The 12,620-nt window shown below is 38.7% G+C and overlaps 2 protein-coding genes across 6 annotated transcripts; one reads left to right on the plus strand and one right to left on the minus strand.

The window, feature by feature from the left end:
- The first annotated feature begins 8 nt into the window (after window positions 1-8).
- LOC102709620 (cis-3-alkyl-4-alkyloxetan-2-one decarboxylase) lies at window positions 9-9,575 on the plus strand. Of its 5 annotated transcripts, none has more exons than XM_040519990.1 (16): window positions 9-195; window positions 279-336; window positions 442-497; window positions 999-1,099; window positions 1,255-1,324; window positions 1,418-1,487; window positions 1,778-1,834; window positions 1,917-1,984; window positions 2,065-2,145; window positions 2,272-2,349; window positions 2,423-2,578; window positions 2,654-2,806; window positions 3,178-3,242; window positions 5,036-5,098; window positions 5,196-5,315; window positions 9,555-9,575. In XM_040519990.1, the coding sequence occupies exons 1-14, from the start codon at window positions 94-96 to the stop codon at window positions 5,040-5,042; spliced, it is 1,122 nt and encodes a 373-aa protein (XP_040375924.1). In that variant the 5' UTR covers window positions 9-93; the 3' UTR covers window positions 5,043-5,098; window positions 5,196-5,315; window positions 9,555-9,575. The 5 variants fall into 5 exon arrangements, with proteins under 5 accessions (XP_040375924.1, XP_040375923.1, XP_015698734.1 ...); XM_040519989.1 differs by lacking the exon at window positions 9,555-9,575 and adding an exon at window positions 8,258-8,517; XM_015843248.2 differs by lacking the exon at window positions 9,555-9,575 and adding an exon at window positions 5,469-6,632.
- Window positions 3,426-10,359, minus strand: LOC102704851 (probable auxin efflux carrier component 5a). Its single transcript, XM_040519991.1, has 5 exons — window positions 9,540-10,359; window positions 8,370-8,455; window positions 6,837-6,994; window positions 3,814-3,890; window positions 3,426-3,707 (listed from the first exon to the last, which is right to left on the minus strand). Exons 1-5 carry the CDS (start codon window positions 10,253-10,255, stop codon window positions 3,635-3,637), a joined length of 1,110 nt encoding a protein of 369 aa, XP_040375925.1. The 5' UTR covers window positions 10,256-10,359; the 3' UTR covers window positions 3,426-3,634.
- Window positions 10,360-12,620: the final 2,261 nt, after the last annotated feature.

The raw sequence follows: 12,620 nt of genomic DNA on the forward strand, positions 1-12,620 counted from the left end.
AGCAACCAACCAAATCCTATCTGCTCTCCGCCCCTCCAAAACCCAAGCAGAATTTGATCCCCCCCATGGCAATCCTCCACGGCTCCACCTCCCATGGCGCCGCCGCTCGCCGCGCCGCGCTTCCACGCCGCCGCACTGCCCCTCCGCCCCCAGAAGGTCCCCCGTTGGCGCCGCGCCGCCCGGCCCAATGACGAGGTCTCTCGCTCGCGCAGCCGCACGCCAGCGCTTGTGATTTGTGGCTTGGATTTGGTGTTTGATTTGATGGGTTTTTTTGGCAGGATTATTATTTGATTGATGCACCTGAGTCCATCGGAGACGGCTTCTCGTTCAGTGGCGGTGAGTTAGGGTTTGTTTCGGCATTGGGGAATCGGAGGGTGCAAATTTTTGGGCCTCAATTCGGATGTTCGCTAACTTGTTCCTATTCTGTGGGGATCGGTGCAGGGAAGTACGCGGATGGGCCAAGCAAGTCTGACGAGTGGTTTGCTCAAGGGAGAATGGTATAAAGCGCGATCTCCCGGTGTTTTCATGTGTTAGCATGCCCCCATCATTCTGATCATTGTACACCGTTTTATATGCTATTTCATAAGCCATAGTTAAAGAGAATAACTAGATTTTTTTCTTGTGCGTTTTGCATGATACTACACTGTTGTTGCCATGAACACTTTGATATCATGAACCTGTCGAATTTTTTGGATAAAAGGCTTTTCCCCTGGCTTTACTAGAAGAGTTTTTTTAACGTCCTTGAAAATGTATCTTAAGGTACCATATTTTTCAATGTAAAATTTTGATATCTTTAGGTACATGTACCTTAATGTACCATAATTTTGCACTAAAAAAACCCTTACTAGAAAGCATACCAGTTATACCATGAATCTGTCGATTGCAATATGATGCACTAGATAAGGGTAGGAATGCAGGATTGTGCCAATATTTGATTTTTGTGGTGTGCCAATTGGCTGCATCATGTGTTAGTTGAAAATTTGAATCTTACATTGCAGGTGAAAGCTCATCCAGTATATGGGAACAAAGGGAAGGCAAAAGATCCCATATTTGGGCTCACAATGGGAGCTAAGTCGCAATCTTCAGATGATGTTTTCAGGTGAATTGAGCTATATAAGTGGTTATCAGTGTGTCAGGTACATCAAAAGTGACAATATATAGTCTTGTACTTTCAAGTCATTGATCTCCTTTAGGATAAGTATGTTAGTTCTAAAAAGAAAATTATTTCCCGTGTGCTTTTTTATTGTGGTGCAGGTGGTTTTGTGTGGAGGTTGGGAGTTCTTCAAATCCTTATGTTCTTTTTATTCATGGATTCCCATCTCAGGTAAGGGTTTAACTTTTTTTCTTGCCTCTATTTTTCTTCTGCAAGGAAGTCTTCCATCTCTTAATATCTGCACATGAACTTCCTTGGTTGCAGGCATACTCTTATCGAAATGTGCTACCTATAGTATCAGACAAATATCATGCCATTGCTTTTGATTGGCTTGGTGAGTTGCAGTGCTATGCACATTATTTTTTTACCAATGTGGTATACACATTGTTTGATGCTTGACAAATGCAATTCGATTGAGTTGGCAGAAAAATGTGAAGTCATCAATATATTTGAAACTATCATCTTATTTTTACATTAATACTCAAGAACATAAGTCATAATTTGCTTAATTTTGCATATAATAACTTTACCATGCTTTTTGTAGTTAATGTGTTTCTCAGCTCCTAGGAGTAGGCGTGTAGATATTTATCTAACTTCAAGACAGAACTTACTTTGTGCCTGCAGGTTTTGGATTCTCAGATAAGCCTCAACCCAATTATGGTTTTGACTATACTCTTGACGGTAAAATTATCTACATAGTTTTCCATTTCTCCAAAACATGAGTATTCAACTAAAATAGTAATGTAGACTATTTACTTTCCAGAATATACGTCGTCCTTGGAGTCGCTGATCAATGTCATTGCTCCTGATAAACTCTCCATTGTTGTTCAAGTACTTCTCATTAGCCATCGTGAATATGCCTATTTTGTATCTCTACGCTCCATGTTTATATGCAAACATACAACTTGCAGGGGTACTTTGCTCCTATTGTAGTCAAATATGCTAACGAACATCAAGACAAGTTAAACCACCTGATATTAGTTAACCCATCGGTGAGTTTTTTTTCTTTGTAGCACATAATTTTAGCACTGATATTTTGGTGTGCACAATTCTGCCTTGTAAAGCTTCGTTATATCTTGAGAGTCATAGACTGATCACGAAATGTTTTTTATATTTAGATAACAGACAAACACGCGAAGCTTCCATCCACCCTTGCGTGTTTCAGCAACTTCTTGTTGGGTGAAATATTTTCCCAGGTTAGCAGGCATAATGTGAAGTGAACTTCTTGTTTTGTGCTTTGAAGTGAAAATTCTTCTTGAACTCCTTCAGGATCCTCTCCGAGCCAGTGATAAGGCCTTGATAAGTAGTGGCCCATACATGATGAAAGAGGAAGATGCAATGGTATACAGAAGGCCATACCTTGTCTCTGGTTCTTCTGGTTTTGCATTGAATGCAATCAGCAGGGCTATGAAAAAGGACCTTAAGGTAGCTTGCTTATCTATCACTTGGCCTTTTGAAGCATTTAATTTATATGTTCTAACTTGGGTATTTTTGTTACAGGTTTACATTGAATCTATGAGGAATATATTGTCGAATGATTCATGGAAAACGAAAACAACAGTATGTTGGGGCTTGAGAGATCGGTGGCTGAACTATGATGGGGTTGAAGATTTTTGTGGCAGCCTAAATCACAATATATTAGAACTGCCAATGGTTTGCTTTCTTTACCCCACCCCCTCTTGTCCTTACCAGGGAAAAAAAATCAAAACCACCCTGTCCAAAAAAAGAAAGAGAGAAGAGACACCACAAAATTCATTTAAAATATCTCACCGCTAGCTTGAATTTCTTTCATGCTTACTCACCTGTATTCCACCCTGTTCCACAAAAAAGGAAGAGACTAAAAACAAAAAAAAACATTAAATATATCTCACCGCTAGCTTGAATTTCTGTCATGGTTACTCACCTGTATTGGAATATTCTCACATGTGCTTTGTTTAGCAATCAGTGTGCCGCCTAAATTTTCTCATTACTTTGCATTTCATTGCATTAATTGCAATTATCTGTTGTTATTACTTATATTGCAGGCAGGGCACCATGTGCAGGAGGACCGTGGTGAAGAGCTAGGCAATCTAGTCAAACGCATATTAAGGTAACACTGCAGGCATTTCCCTCCCTTTTTTAACATCGTTTGACAGTTACCTGTGACTATGGTACATCTCCAAAGAAAAATAAGTCCTCTCTGGATTCTGATATTGTCCTTGATACATATTGATTTTTACTGCCTACTATCACTGAAATGGCTAGGGTGATCAGACTTGTAGTGAAGTATTAGTGTAACACATTCTTTTGAATAACAGAATAAGTATACATTCTTGTTACATAACGTGTTAAAAGTATTCATAGCACTCGATAACTCCCATTACAGTTTTATGCAATGAGGCATGTTGGCAGGAGGTATTTTGCAACATTTGTTGTCAGCATGTATCTTTTGGAAGCTTCAGGGAAAAACTGTGTTTTCCGTGTGTATCATTGTCTCTTTCTCTACCTAATTAGCTCTAAAACTATGTAAAATCCAACTAACAATGGTAGGGAGACAAGCATTCCAAAAATTACCCTGCAAAATTGAGCAACAGAGTGGTATGAGAAGGTTTGATATTACTGTCTGCGGAACTATTTTGTCTTTGACAATGTGTAGTTTGTAGTCAGTTCAAAATACTTACGCAGTACTGAGCACATCAGCATGCAACCCGTATTCTTTTGCAAATATGAATGATGTGATGGATTGAGGTAGTGCTGCCTGAGAAAAATGTTCAAACGAAGGTTAGATGAGCCACAATTTCCTCATTTCAGGCTGATAAAAGATATCGACAGAAATTGTGTGTATATATAAAATATTATTTTAGAAAACAAATCAGAAAACATGGTTTCTTACACAGTTTAATCTTTGGATCACAATACACATTGCAATATAGAGAAATATACCTAAAATAAAGTATAGAGGAACACATATTTGATGTTTGAGATCAAACCTACACAACCCTAGCATCACGTAAAAGTGAAAATGCCAAACGACATATTTACAAACGAAAAATAATTTATGAATAGAAGTTTTATATACGTATTCTTAGCGATCTAAAAGCCAAGGCTGGAAAATAAAGTTTGGTGAAAAAAAAACTAAAATCAACTCTAAATTTAAGGTTGAAAATTCTAATTTTGGTTTATAAGCATAAGCAAAAACGAAAAGATAAGGGTGATAGCCTCACATCATCTTGAACTCAACTATCTGGATGATCAGTGGAGGCCAAATTTCTCCCTCTTTTGACCACAAATTCTTGTAGACAAGAATTCATTTCACACTTGTTCCAAGGACCACTTTCAGAGTAACTTTCCCCCGGTTAACTCCTGTTTTGTAACCTGAGACATTGTTTACCTTAATATTCAGGAGCGCCCTGTCACCCCAAAGCAGAACCTCTACGATGTTTTAAAATTTTATACACGGAAACAGAAGTGGCTGCATAGACCATTACTAAGGGATGACAGGGATGTTAGTCTGGGAACAAAGATGATAGTTATTCTTTCAGTTTTATAACTGTGATGCACATCAAATATTTGTTTGCTTCATTTAATTTATTGTAACTTTACTGAAAACCGATTGAAAGCAAGCCCACTGCTGTTGATTCAGACGAGGTTAACCTATCTCCACAGTGAAATGTGCACTAGCTGACATGATGAGTAGGACTTCCCTGGTGCATCTGATAAGTGCTGACTCCACAATAGCAACTAATTGTTTTTAAACCTGGGACAAGATTATATTGTTATACTTTACATATTATTATACCGGTACTGGTGTTTAACTAACAATTGAGTTTGATTGATTATGCGATAAGCATCTGTTGAGTGGTCTATAATGACTTGCTGTTTTTAACTTGTCCTTTTGTTTAGCGGGTGACAACATTCATGTGGGGACAGGCTCTAGAGCATGCCAAGAACAGATCCTCCACATAGGTGCATGCTTATTCTGCACTTTATTTGAGCAAAACTTTCTTTAGTTTAAGCATATCTGATCTCTAGACCAATTTCAACGATCCTTGGGCTTTGGCAGGAAGGAGTCAAAATATGGCAATGCAACAATGACAAACACTTCTTTATATGAAAACAGAAGCTGAACCGCCTCATTGAAGACCAGTCTACTCCATGGATATGACACTGACCTAAAGTGATGGTGAGTGTCTCTGACAATAACGGCAATACCAGTTCGTGTTCCATGTTTTCTGATAGTGTTCAGAGGTTCAATCCTGGTATATATACTGCTTGACCGATATTTTTTACCCATTATTATCTGAATGCTTTAATTCAAAGCATTATGTTAATACAGATCAGGAATTCAGTTCTGTCGTTTGGAAAGTGCACTTGCACACCGACTACGCAACATCGTTTATTGATTAATCTGCTACTGCGCCTATAGTGTGTATGCTTTGCCTTCCTTTTTTTTATGCACTAGGGTTCATGTTTGTGGCTCTGCAAGCAACATTAGCCTTGAAGGCTTTAAATCACAAAGTGGTCAAGGGTTAGTGTATGTGGTGCTGAAGCCATGCTGACAAAATATGCTAAAATCTCACGTAGGAGTAGCTGCGGAACGCGTAGTTTTCACGTCGGGTTCTCTCGACATTGCTAGCTCTGTACCTAAGCTAGCAATTCCTTTTGTTTCCATTGATTAGTGCTGCACTATGTGTGTGGCATCTGACATGTCTAGAGAAAAAAACTTTGGGCGGCTCCTGTGACAATATTCTGATGTTGAAGGATCTAATGTCGGTGAAATGCAATCATGGTAGATGACTTTGTTGTCATTTAGAGGTTCGGTTAATATATATATATAAACACAGAAAGGAATCCAGCAAAGGCTAAAAGCACTGGTTGTATTTGCATTTCTGTATCAAGCAGTGGTGAAATGGAAAGTTAAGTTGGAATCTTCAGCTAGAGGAGTTATTTTTTTTTGTCAAAAGTAAGTTTCAAAATTTGATTGTAAAGTGGTAAATCAAATGGTTTAAGTTGCATGCCCTATGAAACGCTTATAGATTGGCATCAGCACAGCATCGACTATACGTAGTTGCAAAACAATAATTTATATGTTTATTGCTATGTATCAAAAAATTGGATTTTAACTTTTGCATGATATTAATTTTATAGTTCTTCATTATATATCATGACAAAATTATAATGTGCACAATTTTGCATTACAGACACTGTAAAAAAACTATAATTTGGGAGTACCTCTTAAGAATAAATTATAGGAAAAAACGATGAAAAAAACCCTAACTACATGTGTAGCAGTATTTTGAGAAAAATAATGAGCAGGCTCGACCATTTAACCTCCCGTGCGCAATATGCCTGAACTATATTAATTATACACGCTATATGTAAAGCAATTTGGCTAGTCATCTCTGAAAGGGAGATGCGTGCATGCGCGTAGAATTTAACCAACAAAGGAGGTGATCTTTTGGCTTTTCAAAAAAAAGTCATATTTGCAAAAAAAATATATATATAAATACACATATTTACAAATAAATAAATCTTTTATATAGATGTTCTTAGCGATCTAAGACTTAAAAATAAAATATTATAAAAAATAATTATAAAATCTACTAAGAATAAGCGGAAGAAAAAAAATATGAGTCTGAAAATAAATGGAGCTAGAGATGTGTATATGCGATCCGAGAGAAGAGAGAGACGAGAGGTGTTTTGCCTGTATGATGGCGACGCGGAGGACGTCGCCGCGGAGGCCGACGGCGATGGAGCCGATGGCCATGGCGGCGGGGCCGAGCGCGAACTTGAGCACCAGCCCCAGCGCCGCGAAGCTCGGCCCGCACGCGATGATCTTCTCCTGCTGCGCCATGAACAATCCTGCACCCCACACATGTATGTACGTATAAGCTCCATCCGAAATTTATTCATTAACTCAATAACAAAATTAAATTAGGCCCCCATAATTATAGATAATACATCAAACCATGAATCAATGATAGAAATATAATTTATAGTTAAAGATATTATATTTACATTCTCAGTGACTTAAATGTTTACTAGCCCATTGCCCGTGCATTGTGACATGATTTAATTTAAAAAAAATATCATAACATGATATTAACATTATTTTTGTATGTGTCATATTTTAATTGTTACATATATTTATTATTGACATATGGGTATGTTAATCTCCCAGTTCTTTTCTTCTTATAATAAGTTTAGTTAGTGGGAACGGTTAATAAATAGAATCCATAATTATTTTTTCTTTTAAAAATAGAGTATAGATTAAAAAAACAAGGAGTTGGTGGTGGTGGCGGCTAGCAATGTTTATATTAGTATAGGTATTAAAAAGAAAGTACGGTAGAAAAATCCCGAAGGAATTCCAAAATCAAGCTTTAGAAATTTAAATTGTAACAACTGACACACACACACCTATAGAGCCACACATGTTTTAGATCAGAAGATGGAGCTATTTTTTTATTTCAAGCGCATGCAACGTATTCACACCATTTATGCATTTAATTTGAACGGTTCCTCAAAGATAATGTTGGTTTAAATTTTTTTATTTGGTATAGGATTCTTAGTGTGTTCTTTGGGTGGTAATTATCTAGTCGAATATTGTATTACTCGCTGGAGCACTAGATACGAATTATTAGAATAAGTAGGTAATGGAGAAAGTCATTCAAAAAAGGGGAGGTCACTAGTACATTTTTTGCAATAGAGAGCTCTATCCTTTCACAGCTATAACGGCTTATAAGCCAAAATTTAAATTTTAGAACTTGTTTTTATGATTTTTTTATTATGATTTATTTACATATTTCGCTTTTGAGTCACTATGGACACGCATATAAAAGTTTTATTTGTAAATTATTTTTCGTTTATAAAAACATGTTTTCGCTTATTCCTCTAAAAAGCGAAACGATGGGGATTGCCATTGTTTAGCTAATCAACGGTTCATAATAATACTAGACACTACACAGCAGGGTAGAATCCATGAATTATTAATTAACTTGCAAGGTAGACAGCTAGCTAATTAGCTTTGTAAACCTGATTTAATACCAATATCGAATTGTACTTCACAAAAAAGAAGTTTGCAAACTTGTGTTTATTTTGATGAGCAATTTTTCCATTCTTAAGTAGGTATCAAGAGGTATCATTGTTTTCTATATAGAATTTGGTATCGTACTTGCCAAATTTTATATAAAATAGTGGTACGATGATGATTGGAAAAAGACTCTTCTTTGATACGTACCCATGCTGAACATGGCCATTCCTGTGCCTGACTTTGACATGATCAGCACCGACCCCTCGAAGGCGCTCGGCAACGCGATGTGCAATCTGCAATTTAGAACATTAAAATTTCATCACATCTGTCGTATACTCAGTTTTTTTTATTTTAAACACGGTTGAATTTCATATGTACTATTATATTGTGTAATTTTTTTGTTAATATATAAATTATATTTGATTTTTTAGTGATAAAATAAATCATAGTGAAATAGATAATTATCATGTAAATTTTTGAATGAGACCATGGTCAAACGTAGATAGCCGAAAACGGAGAGTATTAATTATGCAAATTAAGCTCGTCATCAGCTGATTATACTGTCAATATATAATAATCTATGACCTTTGTGGAGTTAGCAATAGCATTAGCCTCTTGTGCATGCTTAGCTAATACGTGCATCTACTGTCACGTCAGGTGATCTCCACGTAGGAAGGGCAGCTAACCACCACACATTTGTCACATGGTATCGACAATTCGACCATTCATTCCATTCAACCTAGGTAGATTCAGGGTGGTAATGGGCTATTTTTTTTTTCTTGTGAAATTTGAGGGTTATAATTAAATAGGATATGGTGAAATTTTATAAATTTTTGAGCTAAAAATTTTAATGGCTAAATAAGGTTATAAAAGGACCAAAGGATCTTGGCTTATTGCCATACCTGGGTAGACCGCAAGAACCAATCTCTCTACGGTGCGAATGGGCTTACCATATGCATAGATCCCATATTTTTACTTATTCTTATGTTTATAAGTTAAATTGAAATATTAAAGCTTAAATTTGAAGTTGATTTTGAGTTTTTATAGTTTATTTTTTAGCATTTTCTTTTAGATCGTTAAGAACAAATTCATTAAAGTTATATTAAAGCCGAGGCTGAAAAATAAACATCGGTAAAAAACCCCTTAAAAAATAAAGTCCAATTTAAGATTAAAAATCCAAATTTTGGCTTATAAGCAAAAAATAAAAGCAAAAAAGATTGGGGGTGTATGTTACGAAAGAATACATTTGAACTATTATATTTTAGTATCCTATAAATTTTGATATCATTTGTCTTGTATATATAAAGAGTTTTTAGACTTCCACTCGACATAGGCACTGGTCTCATTGACAAGTGGGCCCTAGTGTCATGTGTGTACCTGTTGGCGACGCAGGCCCAGGTGATGCCCACGAAGCTGGCGTACGTGTTGGGGTTGCGCGCCAGCTTGTGCGCCACCACTTTCACCAGCGCCCACAGCGACGGCTTGCCGCCGGCGCCGGCGCCACTCACCGGCGTGACGGGCAATTCGGCCTTCTCGGTGACCGCCGCGGCGGAGGCGGTGGCCTCGACGTCGACCTTGGCCGGATCGGCGGCGGCGTCGACGTACATGCCGATGGCGGCCTTCCTGACCTCGAGGACGAAGAGGAGGAGCGTGAGCCAGACGATGGCCTGGAAGACGGAGAGCTGGACGACGAGCTGCTGCGCCCACTCGCCGTACATGGCGCGCGCCATGGGCACGCCGACGACGAGCGAGTTGGTCAGCGTGGACAGGGAGAAGCTGGTGATGGACCAGCTGACGGCGCAGCCGCCCTTGCTCATGAACCGCGCCCACACGCCGATGACGGCGACGATCACCGCCTTGGATATCACGTCGGCGGCGACGGCGCGGTAGTTCACCTCGAACGGGTCCGTGTGCAGCGTGAACTCGAAGGTGAAGAAGGGCAGCGCGAAGAAGGCGACGAGCCGGTTCACGGCGTCGCACTGCTCCCTCGTGAATATGCGCCACCACCTCACCGACCCGTACCCCAGGAACAGCGCGAAGTACAGCGGCACCGTCGCCGCCACCACCTTGTACACGTCCCCCCACCCTATCATCTTCTCCGGCGCCGGCGACCTGATCTAGCTCGCTCGCTCTATCTAGCAAAATTTACTCGCAACCAATTCAAGAACCAACTAACTATCCTAGCTTTACCCAAATGATCGATCGCTGTGGATGAGTTCATGGCTGCAGTGCGAGCTGGGCTTTATAGCGGGCGCGAGCTACGACGTCCCATTGCTGGACCGTAGTGGATCGTGGCCGTCGAATCCGAACGAACGGACAGGGAGGGCCGAATAATGGATTGGCCATGGCTACCTTGATTAATTTAGCTTGGTAATTTTGATTCGGGTGACATGGTGGTGAGCTAGTGTTAGTGGGGGGTTGAAGATGACGCGCCGGCCGGACGGCTTGGTTAACGGGATCTCGTTCGCGCGCTTTTCGTTCGTTTCGATCGGTTTGGATTATTTGAAATCTTGCATGCATGCATGCACGCGCGCGTGCACAGAGAGAGATTTGCTTTGCTTGGACGTGAGAGAAAAAAGAGATGGAGACTGCAATTAGTGGCCATCCAAGCGAAGGATTGCATTGTTTGTTCAGGTCGTCAGGTGTGTGTGAAAAGCCAAGTGATTTCACTAGCTTTCGGTTTCAGAGTGTTCAGTGTTTAAGGTGTCTGATGTATATACGGACAAGGGAATTGCTAGATTTCAGTTAACTAAAAATTAAAGTATTTTCGGCTGACTCTTTTTTCTCAGTACTATGTGTGGGTGTGACTTGAATGTCTTAACTAACGTCTAAATTAATTCTCCGGTTTCAGAGTGTCCAATGTGCAGACTTAGTTTTCAGCCATGCATCATCATCTCTGTGGAAGTAGCTAGACGCAGTAATTTTGATTTCAACACAATTAATATAGATCTTGATCAACTTAATCAGCATAAGATCTTCAGCTTCATTAATCTTATTAGCACATGTCCATAAGCTGGCGTAACTGGATGGATAATCAACGGCGTCTGGCTAAGAGGAATAATGATGTTATGGAGTATGAAATGCCAGCATGATGCTACTGAATTTAGCTTCAACATCAGGTGTTCATGTCAATATTGCTGCAACCCTAGCGAGCTAGCTAGGTCGACTAGCATCTCCTGGATTAACCCCAACTACAGTAACAGAGAGAGAGAGAGAGAGCATATATCGATCTATCAGCACAAAATAATAATAATGTGCACAGTGGTTTATTCTGCTACTATGCTTCAATGCATGTTGTCCAAATTATTGTTTTCTTTTTTTCAGTGCGACTGCTACACTGCTCTGCATATGTACCATTCCGTCCCAAAATAAACAAATTTATAAGTTTTCTTTGTCAAGCGTTTAACCATCCGTCTTATTTAAAATATTTATTAAAAAATTAAAAAAATTAGTCGCATGTAAAGTACTATCCATATTTTATCATATAATAAAAACAAGAATATTAATTATAAAAAATTGCAAATAAGACGAAGAGTAAAAAATTCTATCAAAAACCTAAGAAATTCGTTTATTGTGAGATGGAGGTTGTACGTAGTATTTGTGATCGATATTGAAGCAAAAAGGAGATAAAAAGGGAGAACAAGATTTTGGGAATTGTTTTAGATAGATCATAAGTTGGCTTGGAGAGCGATTTGGAATATATACCTTTGCATACCGTATTTTCCTCTTCTTGTTGACACGAATTAGCTTTGTCGGTAAAGTTGCATACGCATGACATGAGACAGAAAATAATGTTAAGTGCAGTATTACGCTTCTGTAATAGAACTGTCATCGTCTATTCATCCGTGGGTTTAATTTACCTGGGATAAAGGGCTATATAAGAGGAAAAAACATCAAACCATTTGAATTATATCCACCAGTAGAAATACAGTACCATTTGTTGCATATATTCTCTTGATCTTCCATTTTGAGTAATTAATCAAAACCTTGGGATATGCGTGGTACAATATGATCCTAATAGATTAACAAGTTGACTGATTACCGTTGCATTTCTATATGTAGCAAAGCTTCCTGCTATATCTCCACTGCTTTCTCTTCAAAAGTTCAAAGTTCACTATTTCTGCCACTCTCCTGATGCACACTACCTTACATGGATAACCAAATCCGGCAATGCCAATGATTTGTTTAGTGATTATGTAACTTCACTAGTAAATAGAATCATTAATTATATGCAACATGACACCGTAAAATAATTGCCCACATGCATTGAGAGAACACAGATTACACCCAAAGCACAAGCGGATTAGCATAATCGCATCTGCAGGTGTACGCAAAGATCAGAGAAAAAGCAGAGCTCTTTTCTCTGCATCAATTCTAATTACCTAAGATGGACGATTCAGAAACCACTGTAACGTGCATTCTCCATCTCTCTGTATTTTCTTTTTCAGAGATGAGAAT

This window comes from Oryza brachyantha, chromosome 1, assembly GCF_000231095.2.
Source record: "Oryza brachyantha chromosome 1, ObraRS2, whole genome shotgun sequence".
Taxonomy (NCBI): Eukaryota; Viridiplantae; Streptophyta; class Magnoliopsida; order Poales; family Poaceae; genus Oryza; species Oryza brachyantha.